At 55.2% G+C, this 22,519-nt stretch overlaps 1 protein-coding gene across 1 annotated transcript; it reads right to left on the reverse strand.

The window, feature by feature from the left end:
* Positions 1-535: 535 nt before the first annotated feature.
* LOC311166096 (voltage-gated potassium channel subunit beta-3-like) lies at positions 536-18,372 on the reverse strand (the record flags this gene model as incomplete). Its single annotated transcript, XM_084227573.1, has 9 exons — positions 536-607; positions 3,708-3,796; positions 9,801-9,885; positions 11,325-11,398; positions 12,052-12,145; positions 15,385-15,470; positions 17,203-17,289; positions 17,454-17,546; positions 18,323-18,372. Coding segments are annotated over 9 exons (730 nt in total), but the record flags the coding sequence as incomplete, so codon positions are not given.
* Positions 18,373-22,519: the final 4,147 nt, after the last annotated feature.

Raw genomic sequence — 22,519 nt, forward strand, 5'->3', positions numbered from 1 at the left:
GGGAGGGACTGGGATCAACTGGGGTTAACTGGGATCAAACTGGGATCAAACTGGGATAGACTGGGAGGGAACTGGGAGGGAACTGGGAGGGACTGGGAGGGAACTGGGATCAAACTGGGATGGACTGGGAGGGAACTGGGATGGGACTGGGAGGGACTGGGAGGGAACTGGGATCAACTAGGGTTAACTGGGATCAAACTGGGATCAAACTGGGATGAACTGGGAGCGCCGGGAACCCCCAAAAACGAGGCCGGGCCCCTCCCCCACGTGGGAAAAGCCACTTTATTCCCCTCCCCCCACAGCAGGGGGAGGGGTGAAAGGGGGCGTGGCCTGTCAGGCCACACCCTCGCTGGAAGCGCTGCGATTGGTCGAGGTTGAGGGAGGGCGGGATTTGTGCTTTGATTGGCCCCGCCCTTTTAGGGGCGGGGTTATTGCTGTCAGAGGCTCCGCCCCCGCGGGGGCGGAACCGAGGCGCGCGGGGGGGTGGGCGGTGCCATGCGGGAGCAGCCAATGGGAGGCGGCGGAGGGGGCGGGGTCACGGAGAGGCCCCGCCCCCCAGCAGGGGGTCGAGCTCGCGTAGGGCGGCGGGGCCGAGCCGGGGCAGGACCTGGGGGGAAAAATGGGGAAAAATCGGGAAAAATTGGGAAAAATCGGGGGAATTCCACCCAAAATCAGCGAGGGGAACGCGGAACCCGCCGGGATTTCCCCGAAATCTGCGGAAATTGACCCAAAACCTGAGCAAAAAATCCCCCAAATCGGCAAAAATGTCTCAAAATCGGCGAAAATTTACCTAAATCTGAGCGAAAAAACCCAAAATCTGCAGAAATTTACCCAGAATCTGAGCAAAAACCCCAAAATCTACGAAATGGAACCCAAACCCACCCCCCAAAAATCGTCCCAGGACCCCCCAATCTCTTCCTCTTCCCCTCCAAATCCCCCCCCAGTTTTCCCCCAAATGCTCCAAATCCTCCAAATTTCCCCAAATCCCCCCCATTTCCCCCAAATCCCCTAATATCCCCCCAAATCTTGCCCCAGTTTTCCCAAATTCCCCCCAAATTTCCCAAAATCCCCCAAATTTCCCCAATTTCCCCCAAATCCCCCCAAATTTCCCCCCAAATCCCCTCAATTATCCCAAATTCCCCCAATTCTCCCCAATTTCACCCCAAATCCCCCCAATTTTCCCCCCAATCCCCCCCCAGTTTTACCCGAATCCCCCCCAAATCTCCTCCAAATCCCCCCCCAATTTTCCCAAATCCCCCCAATTTTCCCAATTTCCCCCCAATTCTCCCCAAATCCCCCCAAATCTCCCCAATTTCATCCCAATTCTCCCCAAATCCCCCCAATTTCCCCCCAAATTCCCCCAAATCTCCCCAATTTCATCGCAATTTTCCCCCCCAATTCCCCCCAATTTTCCCAATTTCCCCCCAAATCCCCCCAATTCTCCCAAATCCCCCCAATTTTTCCCAATTCCCCCCAATTTTCCCCAAATCCCCCCCAAATCTCCTCCAAATCCTCCCAAATCTCCCCAATTTCATCCCAAATCCCCCCAATTTTCCCCCCAATTTTCCCAATTTCCCCCCAATTTTCACCCCAAATCCCCCCCAATTTTCCCAAATCCCCCAATTCTCCCCAATTTCCCCCCAAACCCCCCAAATTTCCCAATTTCATCCCAATTTTCCCCCAAAATCCCCCCAATTTTCCCAATTTCCCCCCAGATCTCCCCAATTTCATCCCAATTCTCCCCAAATCCCCCCAGTTTTCCCAAATCCCCCCAATTTTCCCAATTTCCCCCCAAATTTCCCAATTTCCCCCAAATCCCCCCCCAATTTTCCCCAAATCCCCCAATTCTCCCCAAATCCCCCCAATTTTCCCAATTTCCCCCCAATTTTCCCCAAATCCCCCCAATTTTCCCCAAATCCCCCCAAAATTTCCCCAATTTCCCCCCAAATCCCCCCAGTTTTACCCAAATTTCCCCCAAATCTCTCCAGTTTCATCCCAATTTTCCCCAAATCCCCCCCAAATCCCCCCAATTTCCCCCCCAAATCCCCCCAATTTTCCCCCCAAATCCCCCCAAATTTCCCCCCAAATCCCCTCAATTTTCCCAAATTCCCCCCAAATTCCCCCCAAATCCCCCCAAATTTCCCCAAATCCCCCCAATTTTTCCCCCAATCCCCCCCAGTTTTACCCGAATCCCCCCCAAATCTCCTCCAAACCCCCCCAATTTTCCCCTAATCCCCCCAAATTTCCCCAAATCCCCCCAATTTTCCCCCAAATCCCCCTGGTCTTCCCCCAAATCCCCCCAAATTTTCCCCAATCCCCCAAATTTCCCCAAATTTCCCCTAGTTCTCCCCAGTTTCCCCCCAATTCTCCCCAAATCCCCCCAAATCTCCCCAGTTTCATCCCAATTCTCCCCAAATTCCCCAATTTTCCCCCAATTTCCCCCCAAATCTCCTCCAAATCTCCCCAATTTTCCCCAAATCTCTCCAATTCTCCCCAAATCCCCCCAATTCTCCCCAAATCTCCCCAAATCCCCCCAATTCTCCCCAAATCCCCCCAATTCTCCCCCAAATCCCCCCAAATCTCCCCAATTCCATCCCAATTTCCCCCAAATCCCCCAATTTTCCCAATTTCCCCCCAAATCCCCCAATTTTCCCCAAATCTCCCCCAAATCCCCCCAATTTTCCCCCCAAATCCCCCCAGTTTCATCCCAATTTTCCCAATTTCCCCCCAAAATCCCCCAATTTTCCCAATTATCCCCCAGATCTCCCCAATTTCATCCCAATTCTCCCCAAATCCCCCCAGTTTTCCCAAATCCCCCCAATTTTCCCAATTTCTCCCCAAATTTCCCAATTTCCCCCCAATTTCCCCCAATTCTCCCCAAATCCCCCCAATTTTCCCCCAAATCCCCCCAAAATTTCCCCAATTTCCCCCCAAATCCCCCCAGTTTTACCCAAATTTCCCCCAAATCTCTCCAGTTTCATCCCAATTTTCCCCAAATCCCCCCCAAATCCCCCCAATTTCCCCCCCAAATCCCCCCAATTTTCCCCCCAAATCCCCCCAAATTTCCCCCCAAATCCCCTCAATTTTCCCAAATTCCCCCCAAATTCCCCCCAAATCCCCCCAAATTTCCCCAAATCCCCCCAATTTTTCCCCCAATCCCCCCCAGTTTTACCCGAATCCCCCCCAAATCTCCTCCAAACCCCCCAATTTTCCCCTAATCCCCCCAAATTTCCCCAAATCCCCCCAATTTTCCCCCAAATCCCCCTGGTCTTCCCCCAAATCCCCCCAAATTTTCCCCAATCCCCCAAATTTCCCCAAATTTCCCCTAGTTCTCCCCAGTTTCCCCCCAATTCTCCCCAAATCCCCCCAAATCTCCCCAATTTCATCCCAATTTTTCCCTAAATCCCCCCAATTTTCCCAAATCCCCCCAAATCTCCTCCAAATCTCCCCAATTTTCCCCAATTTTCCCCAAATCTCCCCAATTTCATCCCAAATCCCCCCAATTTCCCCCCAAATCCCCCCAATTCTCCCCAATTTCCCCCCAAACCCCCCAATTTTCCCAATTTCATCCCAATTTTCCCCCCAAATCCCCCCAATTTCCCCCCAATTTTCCCAATTTCCCCCCAATTCTCCCCAATTTCATCCCAATTCTCCCCAAATCCCCCCAATTTTCCCGATTTCCCCCCAATTCTCCCCGCCCCCCCCACCTGCAGCGCCTGCAGCAGCTCCCGCAGCCCCCGCGGGGTCGGGGCCCCCAGCAGGACGGAGCTGACGCCCTCCGAGCGCAGGGACCACGCTGGGGACAAGGACAGTGTCACCCTGTGTCACCTGGTGTCACCTCAGGGCCACCTCAGTGTCACCCACCCCATCAATGTCACCCCCAACACCCTCGGAGCGCAGGGACCACGCTGGGGACAATGACAATGACAGGGCCACCTCTGTGTCACCCTGTGTCACCCTGTGTCACCCACCCCACCAATGTCACCCCAATGTCACCCCTGTGTCACCCGCCCTGTGTCACCCGCCCCCAACGCCCTCGGAGCGCAGGGACCACGCTGGGGACAATGACAGTGACAGGGCCACCTCAGTGTCACCTCAGGGTCACCTCAGGGTCAGCCACCCCATCAATGTCACCCCTGTGTCACCCCTGTGTCACCTCAGTGCCACCCACCCCACCCATGTCACCCCCAACGCCCTCGGAGCGCAGCGACCACGCTGGGGACAATGACAGGGACAATGACAGGGACAGTGACAGGGACAGTGCCACCTCAGTGCCACCTCAGGGTCACCCACCCTGTGTCACCCACCCCCAACGCCCTCGGAGCGCAGGGACCACGCTGGGGACAGGGACAGGGACAGGGCCACCTCAGGGTCACCTCAGGGTCACCTCAGGGTCAGCCACCCCACCAATGTCACCCCTGTGTCACCCCCAACGCCCTCCGAGCGCAGCGACCACGCTGGGGACAATGACAGTGTCACCTCAGGGCCACCTCAGTGTCACCCTGTGTCACCTCTGTGTCACCCACCCCATCAATGTCACCCCAATGTCACCCCTGTGTCACCCCCAACGCCCTCCGAGCGCAGGGACCACGCTGGGGACAGGGACAGGGACACCTCAGTGTCACCTCAGGGTCACCCTGTGTCACCCACCCCACCGATGTCACCCCTGTGTCACCCGCCCCCAACGCCCTCCGAGCGCAGCGACCACGCTGGGGACAGGGACAATGACAGGGACAGGGACAGTGACAGGGACAGTGACAGTGCCACCCCTGTGTCACCCCTGTGTCACCCACCCTGTGTCACCCACCCTGTGTCTCCTCCAACGCCCTCGGAGCGCAGGGACCACGCTGGGGACAGGGACAATGGCAGTGCCACCTCTGTGTCACCCCTGTGTCACCCTGTGTCACCTCTGTGTCACCTCTGTGTAACCCACCCCATCAATGTCACCCCTGTGTCACCCCAATGTCACCCACCCTGTGTCACCCGCCCCATCAATGTCACCCCCAACGCCCTCGGAGCGCAGGGACCACGCTGGGGACAATGACAATGACAGGGACAGTGACAGTGCCACCTCAGTGCCACCTCAGTGCCACCCCCGTGTCACCTCAGGGTCAGCCACCCCATCAATGCCACCCCTGTGTCACCCACCCTGTGTCACCCACCCCCATCAATGCCACCCCTGTGTCACCCCCAACGCCCTCGGAGCGCAGCGACCACGCTGGGGACAATGACAGTGCCACCTCAGTGCCACCTCAGGGTCACCTCAGGGTCACCTCAGGGTCACCTCAGGGTCAGCCACCCCATCAATGCCACCCCTGTGTCACCCCAGTGTCACCTCAGTGCCACCCACCCCACCCATGTCACCCCCAACGCCCTCGGAGCGCAGCGACCACGCTGGGGACAATGACAGGGACAATGACAGGGACAGTGCCACCTCAGTGTCACCCCAGTGTCACCTCAGGGCCACCTCAGTGTCAGCCACCCCACCAATGTCACCCCAGTGTCACCCCCAACGCCCTCGGAGCGCAGGGACCACGCTGGGGACAGGGACAATGGCAGTGCCACCTCTGTGTCACCCCTGTGTCACCCACCCCATCAATGTCACCCCCAACGCCCTCGGAGCGCAGGGACCACGCTGGGGACAATGACAGGGACAGGGACACCCTGTGTCACCCCTGTGTCACCCTGTGTCACCCACCCCACCAATGTCACCCCAATGTCACCCCTGTGTCACCCGCCCCCAACGCCCTCGGAGCGCAGCGACCACGCTGGGGACAGGGACAGGGACAGGGACAGGGACAGTGCCACCTCAGGGCCACCTCAGGGTCACCTCAGGGTCACCCACCCTGTGTCACCCCCAACGCCCTCGGAGCACAGGGACCACGCTGGGGACAGGGACAGGGACAGTGCCACCTCAGTGCCACCTCAGGGTCACCTCAGGGTCAGCCACCCCATCAATGTCACCCCAATGTCACCCCTGTGTCACCCACCCCACCAATGTCACCCCAATGTCACCCCTGTGTCACCCCTGTGTCACCCCTGTGTCACCCACCCCATCAATGTCACCCCTGTGTCACCCCCAACGCCCTCGGAGCGCAGCGACCACGCTGGGGACAGGGACAGGGACACCTCAGGGCCACCTCTGTGTCACCCTGTGTCACCTTAGGGTCACCCACCCCATCAATGTCACCCCTGTGTCACCCCAGTGTCACCCCCAACGCCCTCGGAGCGCAGGGACCACGCTGGGGACAATGACAATGACAGGGCCACCTCAGTGTCACCCCAATGTCACCCTGTGTCACCCCTGTGTCACCCACCCCATCAATGTCACCCCCAACACCCTCAGAGCGCAGGGACCACGCTGGGGACAGGGACAGTGCCACCTCAGTGCCACCCCTGTGCCACCCCTGTGTCACCTCAGGGTCACCCACCCCATCAATGTCACCCCAGTGCCACCCCTGTGTCACCCCCAATGCCCTCCGAGCGCAGGGACCACGCTGGGGACAGGGACAATGGCAGTGCCACCTCAGTGCCACCCACCCCATCAATGTCACCCCTGTGTCACCCCCAATGCCCTCGGAGCGCAGCGACCACGCTGGGGACAGGGACAGGGACAGTGACAGTGACAGTGACACCTCAGTGCCACCTCAGTGTCACCTCAGGGTCACCCCAGTGTCACCCACTCTGTGTCACCCACCCCATCAATGTCACCCCTGTGTCACCCCCAACGCCCTCGGAGCGCAGGGACCACGCTGGGGACAGGGACAGGGACAGGGACAATGACAGTGCCACCCCCGTGTCACCTCAGGGTCAGCCACCCCACCAATGTCACCCCTGTGTCACCCACCCTGTGTCACCCACCCTGTGTCACCCACCCCACCAATGTCCCCTCTGTGTCACCTGCCTGTCCCCAGCCCCCCGGTGTCCCCAGCGCTGTCCCCAATGTCCCCAAGAGTGACCCAATGATGTCCCCATGTCCGTCTGTCCCTCACCGATGCCCAGCTGTCTCTCGGAGCAGCCCCTGTCAGTCAGTCTGTCAGTCTGTCTGTCTCTCTGTCAGTCTGTCCCTCACCGATGCCCAGCTGTCAGTCAGTCTGTCAGTCAGTCTGTCCGTCTGTCCGTCCCTCACCGATGCCCAGCTGTCAGTCAGTCAGTCTGTCAGTCAGTCTGTCCGTCTGTCCGTCCCTCACCGATGCCCAGCTGTCTCTCTGTCTCTCTGTCCCCTGTCAGTCTGTCAGTCAGTCAGTCTGTCTGTCTGTCTGTCTGTCCCTCACCGATGCCCAGCTGTCTCTCGGAGCAGCCCCTGTCAGTCTGTCTGTCAGTCAGTCTGTCCCCATGTCCGTCTGTCCGTCCCTCACCGATGCCCAGCTGTCTCTCTGTCTCTCTGTCTGTCCCCCTGTCCGTCTGTCTGTCCGTCCCTCACCGATGCCCAGCTGTCTCTCGGAGCAGCCCCTGTCTGTCTGTCAGTCAGTCTGTCAGTCAGTCTGTCCGTCTGTCCCTCACCGATGCCCAGCTGTCTCTCTGTCTCTCTGTCTGTCCCCCGTCAGTCCCCCTGTCTGTCCGTCCGTCCCTCACCGATGCCCAGCTGTCTCTCGGAGCAGCCCCTGTCTGTCAGTCAGTCAGTCCCCCTGTCTGTCAGTCTGTCAGTCCGTCTGTCCCTCACCGATGCCCAGCTGTCTCTCTGTCTGTCAGTCTGTCTGTCCCCATGTCTGTCTGTCTGTCCGTCTGTCCCTCACCGATGCCCAGCTGTCTCTCTGTCTCTCTGTCAGTCAGTCTGTCAGTCCGTCTGTCCGTCCCTCACCGATGCCCAGCTGTCTCTCGGAGCAGCCCGTGTCTGTCAGTCAGTCTGTCTGTCCCCCTGTCCGTCTGTCCGTCCCTCACCGATGCCCAGCTGTCTCTCTGTCAGTCAGTCAGTCTGTCAGTCTGTCTGTCCGTCTGTCCGTCCCTCACCGATGCCCAGCTGTCTCTCGGAGCAGCCCCTGTCTGTCTGTCAGTCTGTCAGTCTGTCTGTCTGTCCCCGTCTGTCTGTCTGTCCCCCTGTCTGTCCCCTGTCCGTCTGTCTGTCCCTCACCGATGCCCAGCTGTCTCTCTGTCAGTCAGTCTGTCAGTCAGTCTGTCCATCTGTCCGTCTGTCCGTCCCTCACCGATGCCCAGCTGTCTCTCTGTCAGTCAGTCTGTCAGTCAGTCTGTCCATCTGTCCGTCCGTCTGTCCCTCACCGATGCCCAGCTGTCTCTCTGTCTGTCTGTCAGTCTGTCTGTCTGTCCCATGTCCGTCCGTCCCTCACCGATGCCCAGCTGTCTCTCTGTCTGTCTGTCAGTCTGTCTGTCCCCCTGTCAGTCTGTCTGTCCGTCTGTCCCTCACCGATGCCCAGCTGTCTGTCAGTCTGTCAGTCAGTCAGTCTGTCCGTCTGTCCGTCCCTCACCGATGCCCAGCTGTCAGTCAGTCAGTCTGTCAGTCAGTCTGTCCGTCTGTCCGTCCCTCACCGATGCCCAGCTGTCTCTCGGAGCAGCCCCTGTCCCCCTGTCAGTCAGTCTGTCTGTCTGTCCGTCTGTCCGTCCCTCACCGATGCCCAGCTGTCTCTCTGTCTCTCTGTCAGTCAGTCAGTCTGTCCGTCTGTCTGTCCCCTGTCCATCCGTCCCTCACCGATGCCCAGCTGTCTCTCGGAGCAGCCCCTGTCTGTCAGTCTGTCAGTCAGTCTGTCCCCTGTCTGTCTGTCCGTCCCTCACCGATGCCCAGCTGTCTCTCGGAGCAGCCCCTGTCTGTCTGTCAGTCAGTCTGTCAGTCAGTCTGTCCGTCTGTCCCTCACCGATGCCCAGCTGTCTCTCTGTCTCTCTGTCTGTCCCCCTGTCAGTCCCCCTGTCTGTCTGTCCGTCCGTCCCTCACCGATGCCCAGCTGTCTCTCGGAGCAGCCCCTGTCAGTCAGTCAGTCTGTGTGTCCCCCTGTCCGTCAGTCCGTCTGTCCGTCCCTCACCGATGCCCAGCTGTCTCTCGGAGCAGCCCCTGTCAGTCAGTCTGTCTGTCTGTCTGTCCCATGTCCGTCCGTCCCTCACCGATGCCCAGCTGTCTCTCGGAGCAGCCCCTGTCAGTCAGTCAGTCTGTGTGTCCCCCTGTCCGTCAGTCCGTCTGTCCGTCCCTCACCGATGCCCAGCTGTCTCTCGGAGCAGCCCCTGTCTGTCAGTCAGTCAGTCCCCCTGTCTGTCAGTCTGTCAGTCCGTCTGTCCGTCCCTCACCGATGCCCAGCTGTCTCTCGGAGCAGCCCCTGTCTGTCAGTCAGTCAGTCCCCCTGTCTGTCAGTCTGTCTGTCCGTCCGTCCCTCACCGATGCCCAGCTGTCTCTCGGAGCAGCCCCTGTCCCCCTGTCAGTCTGTCTGTCCCTCACCGATGCCCAGCTGTCTCTCGGAGCAGCCCCTGTCAGTCAGTCTGTCTGTCCGTCTGTCCGTCCCTCACCGATGCCCAGCTGTCTCTCAGTCTCTCTGTCTGTCAGTCAGTCTGTCAGTCAGTCAGTCAGTCTGTCCGTCCGTCCCTCACCGATGCCCAGCTGTCTCTCGGAGCAGCCCCTGTCAGTTTGTCAGCCTGTCCCCCTGTCTGTCCGTCTGTCCGTCAGTCCGTCTGTCCCTCACCGATGCCCAGCTGTCTCTCGGAGCAGCCCCTGTCTGTCAGTCAGTCTGTCAGTCTGTCCCCCTGTCCGTCCGTCTGTCCGTCCCTCACCGATGCCCAGCTGTCTCTCGGAGCAGCCCCTGTCTGTCAGTCTCTCTGTCAGTCAGTCCCCCTGTCAGTCAGTCCGTCTGTCCGTCCCTCACCGATGCCCAGCTGTCTCTCGGAGCAGCCCAACCTCTGCGCCAGCGGCTGCAGCCGCGCCCGGGCCAGAGGGGACGGGGACCCGGCCTGGGGACACAGAGGGGACAGAGAGAGGGGACATTAATGGGGACATTGGGGACATTAGAGAGGGGACAGAGGGAGGGGACAGAGAGGGGACAGAGAGAGGGGACAGAGAGGGGACATTAATGGGGACATCAGAGAGGGGACATTGGGGACATTAGAGAGGGGACATTAATGGGGACATTAATGGGGACATTAATGGGGACATTGGGGACAGAGAGGGGACATTAATGGGGACATTGGAGAGGGGACAGTAATGGGGACAGAGAGGGGACATTAGAGAGGGGACAGCGAGGGGACATTAATGGGGACATTGGGGACATTAATGGGGACATTGGGGACAGAGAGGGGACATTAGAGAGGGGACATTGGAGAGGGGACATTGGAGAGGGGACATTAATGGGGACAGAGAGGGGACATTAGAGAGGGGACATTGGAGAGGGGACATTAATGGGGACATTGGAGACGGGACATTAATGGGGACAGAGAGGGGACATTAGAGAGGGGACATTGGGGACATTAGAGAAGGGACATTAATGGGGACATTGGGGACAGAGAGGGGACAGTGAGGGGACATCAGAGAGGGGACATCAGAGAGGGGACATTGGGGACAGTGAGGGGACAGAGAGGGGACATTAGAGAGGGGACATTAATGGGGACACAGAGGGGACATTAATGGGGACATTAGAGAGGGGACAGAGAGGGGACAGAGAGAGGGGACATCAGAGAGGGGACATTAGAGAGGGGACATTAGAGAGGGGACATCAGAGAGGGGACATTAGAGAGGGGACATTAGAGAGGGGACATTAGAGAGGGGACATCAGAGAGGGGACATTAGAGAGGGGACATTAGAGAGGGGACATTAGAGAGGGGACATCAGAGAGGGGACATTAGAGAGGGGACATTAGAGAGGGGACATTAGAGAGGGGACATTTTTTGGGGCTTTTGGGGGGATTTTGGGGAGTTTTGGGGGTTTTTGGGTTTTTTGCGGTTTTTTGGGGGATTTAGGGTTTTTGAGGGTTTTGGGGTTTTTTGGGGCGTTTTGGGTTTTTTTGAGGGTTTTGAGGGTTTTGGGAGTTTTGGGGTTTTTGGGGGGATTGGGACATTGGGGGGACACCGGGGAGACTTTGGGGACATTTGGGGACATTTGTGGCATTTATGGGGACATTGGGGACGTTGGGGGGACATTTTGGGGACATTTTGGGGACACCGAGGGGACATTTGGGGACATTGGGGACATTTGGGGACATTTGGGGACATTGGGGACATTTTGGGGACATTTGGGGACATTGGGGACATTTGGGGACATTTGGGGACATTGGGGACATTGGGGACATTTGGGGACATTGGGGACATTTTGGGGACATTTGGGGACATTGGGGACACTGAGGGGACGTTGGGGACCCCGTGGGGACGTTGGGGACCCCGCGCCGTCCCGGTGTCACCTTGGCCGCGCCGTTCCCGGGCGTCTCCTCATCGGGGGCGGGGCCCAGCGGGGACCACGTGACCGCGCCCAGCCCTTGGGGACACGGGGGGCGGGGTCACCTCGGGAACCGCCCCCGAGCCCCCAAATCATCCTCGAGGCCACGCCCACACCACCGCAGAGCCGCTTAGCCACGCCCACTTTGCACAAAAGGCCACGCCCCAACCCGTAGCCACGCCCATTTAGCAAAAAAGTCCAAATCCACATTCCATAACCACGCCCCTTATCTAAAGGCCACGCCCCCAGCTCTTAACCCCACCCTTTAGGCCCTCAGGGCCACGCCCCTGATTTAGCCACGCCCACTACATCTTCCTGCCCCACCTCTTTGCCCAAAGGCCACACCCCCATCCTTAACCACACCTCCTTTTGCCCTCATAGCCCCGCCCACAAGCCCCTCCCTGTTTGGCCACACCTCTTTAGCCACACCCCCTCCATGTGGCCACGCCCCCTCAGTTCCAACCCGACAGTATTGGTCCCACCCCCTTTTACCCTTGGCCACGCCCTTCCCATCACTCAACCAATCAGCTGGATGCACCCAATTGGCCACGCCCCCTTATAAGGCCACACCCACTGGTTATGCCCCTTTGTCCCCACCCCTTTGTTGTGGCCACGCCCCCTTTGTAGTTATCCCTTCTACTGCCCCGCCCCTTTTTATTGACCCCGCCCCTTTTTATTGGCCCCGCCCATACCGAGGTGGCGGAAGAGGCGTGGCTCCGGCGGAAGCTCCGCCCACTGGCACACGGGAGCCGCCAGGTTGAGCTGACGCGCCACGGCAAAGGTGTCCTGGGGGAGGGGACAGGTGAGGGACAGGTGTGAGTGACACCTGAGTGACAGGTGAGTGACAGGTGAGTGACAGGTGAGTGACACCTGAGTGACACCTGAGTGACAGGTGAGTGACAGGTGAGTGACACCTGAGTGACAGGTGAGTGACAGGTGAGTGACAGGTGAGTGACACCTGAGTGACACCTGAGTGACAGGTGAGTGACAGGTGAGTGACACCTGAGTGACAGGTGAGTGACAGGTGAGTGACACCTGAGTGACAGGTGAGTGACAGGTGAGTGACAGGTGAGGGACAGGTGAGTGACACCTGAGTGACACCTGAGTGACAGGTGAGTGACAGGTGAGTGACACCTGAGTGACAGGTGAGTGACAGGTGAGTGACACCTGAGTGACAGGTGAGTGACAGGTGAGTGACAGGTGAGTGACAGGTGAGGGACAGGTGAGTGACAGGTGAGTGACAGGTGAGTGACAGGTGAGGGACAGGTGAGTGACACCTGAGTGACAGGTGAGTGACAGGTGAGTGACAGGTGAGTGACACCTGAGTGACACCTGAGTGACAGGTGAGTGACACCTGAGTGACAGGTGAGTGACAGGTGAGTGACAGGTGAGTGACACCTGAGTGACAGGTGAGTGACAGGTGAGTGACAGGTGAGTGACACCTGAGTGACAGGTGAGTGACAGGTGAGTGACAGGTGAGTGACAGGTGAGGGACAGGTGAGTGACAGGTGAGTGACAGATGAGTGACAGGTGTGAGTGACAGGTGAGTGACACCTGAGTGACAGGTGAGTGACAGGTGAGTGACAGGTGAGTGACAGGTGAGTGACACCTGAGTGACACCTGAGTGACAGGTGAGTGACAGGTGAGTGACAGGTGAGTGACAGGTGAGTGACAGGTGAGTGACACCTGAGTGACAGGTGAGTGACAGGTGAGTGACACCTGAGTGACAGGTGAGTGACAGGTGAGTGACAGGTGAGTGACAGGTGAGTGACAGGTGAGTGACAGGTGTGAGTGACAGGTGAGGGACAGGTGAGTGACACCTGAGTGACAGGTGAGTGACAGGTGAGTGACACCTGAGTGACAGGTGAGTGACAGGTGAGTGACAGGTGAGTGACACCTGAGTGACAGGTGAGTGACAGGTGAGTGACAGGTGAGTGACACCTGAGTGACAGGTGAGTGACAGGTGAGTGACAGGTGAGTGACAGGTGAGGGACAGGTGAGTGACAGGTGAGGGACAGGTGAGTGACACCTGAGTGACAGGTGAGTGACACCTGAGTGACAGGTGAGTGACACCTGAGTGACACCTGAGTGACACCTGAGTGACAGGTGAGGGACAGGTGAGTGACAGGTGAGTGACACCTGAGTGACAGGTGAGTGACAGGTGAGTGACAGGTGAGGGACAGGTGAGTGACAGGTGAGTGACACCTGAGTGACAGGTGAGTGACAGGTGAGTGACAGGTGAGGGACAGGTGAGTGACAGGTGAGTGACACCTGAGTGACACCTGAGTGACAGGTGAGTGACAGGTGAGGGACAGGTGAGTGACAGGTGAGGGACAGGTGAGTGACAGGTGAGTGACAGGTGAGTGACAGGTGAGGGACAGGTGAGTGACAGGTGAGTGACACCTGAGTGACACCTGAGTGACAGGTGAGTGACAGGTGAGTGACACCTGAGTGACACCTGAGTGACAGGTGAGTGACAGGTGAGTGACACCTGAGTGACAGGTGAGTGACACCTGAGTGACAGCTGAGTGACAGGTGAGTGACAGGTGAGTGACAGGTGAGTGACAGGTGAGTGACACCTGAGTGACACCTGAGTGACAGGTGAGTGACAGGTGAGTGACACCTGAGTGACAGGTGAGTGACAGGTGAGTGACACCTGTGAGTGACACCTGAGTGACAGGTGAGTGACACCTGAGTGACACCTGAGTGACAGGTGAGTGACACCTGAGTGACACCTGAGTGACAGGTGTGAGTGACAGGTGAGTGACACCTGAGTGACACCTGAGTGACAGGTGAGTGACACCTGACAGGTGAGTGACAGGTGAGTGACAGGTGAGTGACACCTGAGTGACAGGTGAGTGACACCTGACAGGTGAGTGACAGGTGAGTGACAGGTGAGTGACACCTGAGTGACAGGTGAGTGACAGGTGAGTGACACCTGTGAGTGACACCTGAGTGACAGGTGAGTGACACCTGAGTGACACCTGAGTGACAGGTGAGTGACAGGTGAGTGACAGGTGAGTGACAGGTGAGTGACACCTGAGTGACACCTGAGTGACACCTGAGTGACAGGTGAGTGACAGGTGAGTGACACCTGAGTGACACCTGAGTGACAGGTGAGTGACACCTGAGTGACAGGTGAGTGACAGGTGAGTGACACCTGAGTGACAGGTGAGTGACAGGTGAGTGACACCTGAGTGACACCTGAGTGACACCTGAGTGACACCTGAGTGACAGGTGAGTGACAGGTGAGTAACACCTGAGTGACACCTGAGTGACACCTGAGTGACAGGTGAGTGACAGGTGAGTGACACCTGAGTGACAGGTGAGTAACACCTGAGTGACACCTGAGTGACACCTGAGTGACAGGTGAGTGACACCTGAGTGACACCTGAGTGACAGATGAGTGACAGGTGAGTGACAGCTGAGTGACAGGTGAGTGACACCTGTGAGTGACACCTGAGTGACACCTGAGTGACACCTGAGTGACAGGTGAGTGACAGGTGAGTGACAGCTGTGAGTGACACCTGAGTGACAGGTGAGTGACAGGTGAGTGACAGGTGAGTGACAGGTGAGTGACACCTGAGTGACAGGTGAGTGACAGGTGAGTGACAGGTGAGTGACACCTGTGAGTGACAGGTGAGTGACAGGTGTGAGTGACAGGTGAGTGACACCTGAGTGACACCTGTGAGGGACAGGTGAGTGACAGGTGAGTGACACCTGAGTGACACCTGAGTGACAGGTGAGTGACAGGTGAGTGACAGGTGAGTGACAGGTGAGTGACACCTGAGTGACAGGTGAGTGACAGGTGAGTGACAGGTGAGTGACACCTGTGAGTGACACCTGTCCCACCCCCCAAAAATGTCCCCAAATCTCCCAAATCTCCCCAATTTTCCCCCATGACGTCACCCCCTTCCTCCCGCTGTCCCCGCCCACCATGACGTCACCGACACGCCAATCTCCCCGCTGTCCCCGCCCACCATGACGTCATCGGCACCGCCCCTATCCCCGCTGACCCCGCCTACCATGACGTCACCGGGGGCGCCCCCGGCCGTGCCCCAATAGAGCGCCAGGCCCTGCTCGATGACGTCACTCATGGCTCGTACCAACTCTGAAACGGGGGGGGGGAAGGGACGGGTTAATGTGGGGGGGAAATGGGGGGGGTTTGGGGGAAATTTGGGGGATTTTGGGGATTTCGGGGGAATTTGGGGGATTTTGCGGATTTGGGGGGAATTTGGGGGAAATTTGGGGGATTTGGGGGGAATTTGGGGGAAATTTGGGGGATTAGGGGGGAAATTTGGGGGATTTTGTGGAGAATTTGGGGGATTTGGGGGATTTTGGGGTTTTTGGGGGGAAATTTGGGGATTTGGGGGTATTTGGGGGATAACTTGGGGGATTTGGGGGGATTTGAGGGGAATTTGGGGGAATTTGGGGGAAATTTGGGGGATTTGGGGGGAATTTGGGGGATTTGGGGGGAAATTTGGGGGATTTTGGGGGTATTTTGAGGTGTTTGGGGATTTGGGGGGGTAAATTTCAGGGATTTTGGGGGATTTGGGGGGGAATTTGGGAGGGGAATTTTGGGGGGGAAATTTGGGGGGAAAATTTGGGGATTTTGGGGCGATTTTGGGGAAAATTTGGGGGTTTGGGGGAATTTGAGGAGATTTCAGGGGGATTTGGGGGGGAAAATTTGGGGATTTTGAGGGAAATTTGGGGAGGTTGGGGGATTTTGGGGGGGATTTGGGGGAAATTTGGGGGATTTTGGGGAGTTTAGGGCAATTTGGGGGCAAATTTGGGGATTTTAGGGGAAATTTGGGGGATTTTGGGGGGATTTTGAGGAATTTGAGGGGATTTTGGGGGTGATTTAGAGGAATTTTGGGTGAGTTTCGGGCAATTTTGGGCTGATTTGGGTGAATTTCGGGGTGAATTGAGATGATTTGGGGGGGATTTTGGTGAATTTTGGGTGAATCCGGACAATTTTTGGTGAATTTTGGGCGATTTTGGACTGATTTGGGTGAATTTTGGGGTGAATTTTGTGATTTTGGGGGGATTTGGGGTGAATCAGGACAATTTTGGGTGAAATTCGGGCGATTTTGGGCTGATTTGGGTGAATTTCGGGGTGAATTTTGTGATTTTGGGGGGATTTTGTTGAATTCTGAGTGAATCAGGACAATTTTGGGTGAATTTCGGGCGATTTTGGGCTGATTTGGGTGAATTTTGGGGTGAATTTTGTGATTTTGGGGGATTTTGGTGAATTTGGGATGAATCCGGACAATTTTGGGTGAATTTCGGGCGGATTTGGGCTGATTTAGGTGAATTTTGGGGTGAATTTTGTGATTTTGGTGATTTTGGGGTGAATCAGGACAATTTTGGGTGAATTTCGGGCGATTTTGGGGTCCCACCCCCCCCCCCCGTTGCTGTTGGTACCTTCCAGGCGCAGCAGCCGCAGGGTCGGGTCCATCCCTGGAGGGGGAGGGGCACGTGAGGGGGCGTGGCTAAAGGGGCGTGGCTAAATGGGCGTGGTCACCGTGCTAGGGAAGGGAGGGATCCAATGTGGGCGTGGCCTGGGGGGATTTTGGGGACATTTGGGGACGCTGTGACTTTAAGTGTGGGCGTGGCCAAAAAAGGGGCGTGGCCTGGCGAGGGAATAGCCGAATGGGTGTGGTTGGACGGTGATGACGTCACAAATATAGGCGTGGCCTGGTGGGAAGGAGCGCGGCCAAATACGGGTGTGGCTGGACTCGGATGACGTCACGGTTGTGGGCGTGGTTTAAAGTGGGGAAGGGGCGTGTCCTGAGCTCCGTGGGGGGAGGGGCAGGGCCTGTCTGAAGGGGGCGTGGCCTCACCCTCGTTGTGGGCGGGGCCAGGGCGGGGCCCGGCGAAGACGACGTCGACGTAATCGAGCTGGAGGCGGCGCAGGGAGCCCCGGAGACCTGAGGGGGCGTGGTCAGCGTTAGGCCACGCCCACTGCCACACCCACAGCTCTGATACCCACACGGGGGTGTGGTCAAATTTAAGCCACGCCCACAGATCTGCCCATATAAGGGCATGCAAAGCGTTGGGAAGGCAAAGCCACGCCCAGCCTGACCACACCCACCCAGGCTCCACCCCTCCGACTTGGCCACGCCCCCCAACAGGCCACGCCCCCTCACCTTCCAGCAGGTGCTTCCTGGAGAGGCCCCGGTCGGGTCTGGGGGGGCAAAAAATCCCAAAATTGACCCAAAAAATCCCAAAATCGACCCCAAAAATTCCCAAATTGACCCCAAAAAAATCCCAAAATTGACCCCCAAAAAAATCCCAAAATTGACCCCAAAAAATCCCAAAATTGACCCCAAAAAATCCTAAAATTGACCCCCCAAAAAATCCCGAAATCGACCCAAAAAAAATCCCAAAATTGACCCCAAAAATCCCAAATTGAACCCCAAAAAATCCCAAAATTGACACAAAAAAAAAATCCCAAAATCGACCCCAAAAAATCCCAAAATTGACCCCAAAAATCCCAAAATTGAACAAAAAAACCCCCAATGAACAAAAAACCCCAAATCGACCCCAAAAAAATCCCAAAATTAACCCCAAAAATCCCAAAATTGACCCCAAAATCCCAAAATTGACCCCAAAAAATCCCAAAATCGACCCAAAAATCCCAAAATTGACGCCAAAAAATCCAAAATTGACCCCAAAAATCCCAAAATTGACCCCAAAATTTCAAAATTCAACCAAAATTAACAAAAATCGACCCCAAAATTCCCAAATCCACCCCAAAAATGAAAATTTACACCCCAAAAATCCCAAATTCACCCCAAAATTCCGCCCAAAATCAAAATTCGTCTGAAATTCTCCCCCAAAACCCAAAACCTCCCGGAAACACCAAATTCCCTCCCGAAACCCCAAAAAAGCCCCAAATTCGCCCCAAAATTTCCCAAAAATCCCCCAAATTTCCCCCCCCGCGCGGTGCATTGTGGGTACTCACGGCGCCCCCCCAGTGGACGCGCGTGGTGATGACGTAACTGGAGCGTCTGGATGGGGGGGGAGGGGAGGAGTGGGGGAGGGGCAGCGACACCAAATCCCACACCCCCACTACCCCAAAGACCCCAAAATCCAACCCGGGAACCCCAAAATTGACAAAATCCCCCAAAATCCCACCGGGAATCCCAAAATTCCCCCAAAATTCCCCCAAAATCCCACCCGGGAATCCCAAAAATTCCCCCCCAAATCCCACCGGGAATCCCAAAATCCCCCCAAAATTTGACCCCAAAATCCAACCCGGAATCCAAAATTGACCAAAAATTCCCCAAAATCCCACTCGGGAATCCAAAATCGACCAAAATTCCCCAAAATCCCACCCGGGAATCCCAAAATTCACCAAAATCCCCAAAATTTCCCAAAAATCCCACCCGGGAACCCCAAAATTGATCAAATTCACCCAGAGATCCCAAAATCGGCCAAAATTCCCCCAAATTTGACCCCAAAATTCCCCCGGGACCCCAAAATTCACCAAAATCCCACCCGGGAATCCCAAAATCGGCCAAATTCCCTCAAAATCCCACCCGGGACCCCAAAATTGATCAAAATTCCACCCAGAGATCCCAAAATCGGCCAAAATCCCCCAAAATCCCACCCGGGAATCCAAAATTCCCCAAAATTTGACCCCAAAATTCCCCCGGGGACCCCAAAATTCACCAAAATCCCACCCAGAGATCCCAAAATCGACCAAAATTCCCTCAAAATCCCACCCGGGATCCTAAAATTCACCAAAATCCCGCCGGGACCCCAAAATCGACCAAAATTCCCTCAAATCCCATCCGGGAATCCAAAAATTCCCCAAAATTTGACCCAAAATCCCACCCGAGATTGACCAAAATTCACCAAAATTCCCGCCAAAGTCCCACCCGGGAATCCCAAAATTGACCAAAATTCCCCCAAAATCTCACTCGGACCCCAAAATTGATCAAAATTCCACCCAGAGATCCCAAAATCAGCCAAAATTCCCCGAAATTTGACCCCAAAATTCCCCCGGGAATCCCAAAATTCACCAAAATCCCCCAAAATCCCACTCGGAATCCCAAAATCGGCCAAAATTCCCCCAAATTTGACCCCAAAATTCCCCCGGGACCCCAAAATTCACCAAAATCCCACCCGGGAATCCCCAAAACGGCCAAAATTCCCCCCAAATCCCACCCGGGAATCCCAAAATCGGCCAAAATTCCCCAAAATTTGACCCCAAAATTCCCCTGGGACCCCAAAATTCACCAAAATCGGCCAAAATTCCCCAAAATCCCACCCGGGAATCCCAAAATTCCCCCCAAAATCCCACCCGAGATTGACCAAAATTCCCCAAAATTCCCCCAAAATCCCACCCGGGAACCCCAAAATTCACCAAAATTCCACCCGGGGACCCCAAAATTCCCCAAAATCCCAAAAATTTCCCCCAAAATCCCACCCGGGAATCCCAAAATTCCCCCAAAATTCCACCCGGGAATCCCAAAATCGGCCAAAATCCCCCCAAAATCCCACTCGGGAATCCCAAAATTCACCAAAATTCCCCCAAAATCCCCAAATTTCCCCCAAATTTCCCCCAAATCCGCCCCCAAATCCGCAAAATTTCCCCCCCAAAATTCCCCAAATTTCCCCAAATCCCACCCAGGGACCCCAAAATCCCCCCAAAATCCCCAAAAATTTCCCCCCAAATTTTCCCCTAATTTCCCCCAGGACCCCCCAAAATCCCAAAATTTTCCCCCAAATTTTCCCCTAAAATTTCCCCCAAAATTACCCCCAGGACCCCAAATTCCCCCAAATTTCCCCAAAATTTCCCCCAAATCCCCCCAGGAACCCCAAATTTCCCCCAAATTTTCCCTAAAATTCCCCCAAATTTCCCCCAGGCACCCCAAAATTTCCCCCAAATCCCCCCCCCAAATTTCTCCAAAATCCCCCCCAAATTTCCCCAAAATCCCCCCAAAATTTCCCCAAAATTTTCCCCCCAAAATCCCCAAATTTCCCCCCAAATTTCCCCCCAGGACCCCCCAAATTTCCCCCAAATTCCCCAAATTTTCCCCAAATTTCCCCCAAATTCCTCCCAAATTTCCCCCGAAATTTCCCCCAAATTTCCCCAAATTTTCCCCAAATTCCCCCAAATTCCCCAAATTTTCCCCAAAACTCCCCAAAATCCCCCAAATTCCCCCAAATTTCCCCAAAATCCCCAAATTTTCCCAAATTTCCCCAAATTCCCCCAAATTTCCCCCAAAATCCCCCAAATTTTCCCCAAATTTTCCCCAAATTTTCCCCAAATTCCCCCAAAATCCCCCAAATTTCCCCAAATTTCCCCAAATTTCCCCCACCTCCATCCTTTGCTCCTCAGGATCCTCCCCAGCAGCTTCTCCGCCCTGCGGGGGTTTTGGGGCCGTTTCGACTTTTTTGGGCATTTTGGGGGAAATTTGGGGAATTTTGGGGTTTTTGGAGGGGATTTTTGGGGTTTTTGGAGGGAATTTTGGGGTTTTGGGTGGATTTTTGAGGGGAATTTGGGTTTTTTGGGGGGATTTTGAGGGAGAATTTTGGGGATTTTGGGGGAATTTGGGGGATTTTTGGGAGATTTGGGGGTTTTTTGGGGTTTTGGGGGGAGGATTTTGGGGTTTTGGGGCCTTTTTGGCTTTTTTGGGGAATTTTGGGGCATTTTTGGCTTTTTTGGGGAGATTTTGGGGGATTTTGGGGGAATTTTGGGGTTTTTTTTGGGATTTTGGGGGGGGATTTTGGGTTTTTTTTGGGGAATTTTGGGGATTTTGGGGATGATTTTGGAAATTTGGGATTTTGGGGGAGGATTTTGGGGGGTTTTGGGGCCTTTTGGCTTTTTGGGGGAATTTTGGGCATTTTGGGGTTTTGGGAGGGGATTTGGGGTTTTTGGGGGAGATTTTAGGGGATTTGGGGGGGAATTTTGGGGGGAAATTTGGGATTTTTGGGAACTTTGGGGGAGAATTTTGGGGGTTTTGAGGGAGAATTTTGGGGAAATTTTGGGGGAAATTTTGGGGATTTTTGGGGATCATTTTGGGAGATTTTGGGTTTTTGGGAGGGGAGGATTTTTGGGTTTTGGGGCCATTTGGCTTTTTTGGGGCATTTTGGGGGAAATTTGGGAATTTGGGGGTTTTTGGAGGGTATTTGGGGTTTTTTGGGGAGATTTTAGGGGATTTTGGGGGGAATTTTGGGGAAATTTGGGGGTTTTGGGGGCATTTTGGGGGAATTTTGGGGGTTTTGGAGGGAATTTTGGGTTTTATGGGGAATTTTTGGGGGGAATTTTGAGTTTTTGGGGGATTTTGAGGGAGAATTTTGGGGGTTTTGGGGCTGATTTTGGGAGATTTGGGGTTTTTGGGGGAGATTTTTGGGGGTTTTGGGGCCGTTTGGGGTTTTTGGGCATTTTGGGGAAAATTGGGGAATTTTGGGGTTTTGGGAGGGGATTTGGGGTTTTGGGGGAGATTTTAGGGGAAATTTTGGGGAAATTTGGGGTTTTGGGGGCATTTTGGGGGAATTTTGGGATTTTTGGAGGGAATTTTGGGTTTTGGGGGAATTTTTGGGGGAATTTGGGTTTTTTGGGGGATTTTGAGGGAGAATTTTGGGGGTTTTGGGGGAATTTTGGGTTTTTTGGGGACTTTGTGGGAGAATTTTGGGGGTTTTGGAGGAATTTTGGGGATTTTTGGGATGATTTTGGGATTTTTTGGGGTTTTGGGGGGAGGATTTTGGGGTTTGGGGCCTTTTTGGCTTTTTTGGGGCATTTTGGGGAAATTTGGGGGTTTTGGGAGGGGATTTGAGGTTTTTTGAGATTTTAGGGGATTTTGGGGAAAATTTTGGGGTTTTTGGGGATTTTTGGGGTGAATTTGGGGGTTTTGGAGGAAATTTTGGGGATTTTTGGGATGATTTTGGGAGATTTGGGATTTTGGGGGGGGAGGATTTTATGGGGTTTTGGGTCCTTTTTTGGCTTTTTTGGGGCATTTTGGGGGAAATTTGGGGAATTTTGGGGTTTTGGGAGGGGATTTGGGGTTTTTTGGGGAGATTTTAGGGGAAATTTTGGGGGGAATTTTGGGAAAATTTGGGGGTTTTGGGGGCATTTTGGGGAATTTTGGGGTTTTGGAGGGAATTTTGGGTTTTTTGGGGAATTTTTGGGGGGAATTTTGAGTTTTT

Source organism: Fringilla coelebs (assembly GCF_963513975.1).
Source record: "Fringilla coelebs genome assembly, contig: SCAFFOLD_362, whole genome shotgun sequence".
NCBI classification, from domain to species: domain Eukaryota; kingdom Metazoa; phylum Chordata; class Aves; order Passeriformes; family Fringillidae; genus Fringilla; species Fringilla coelebs.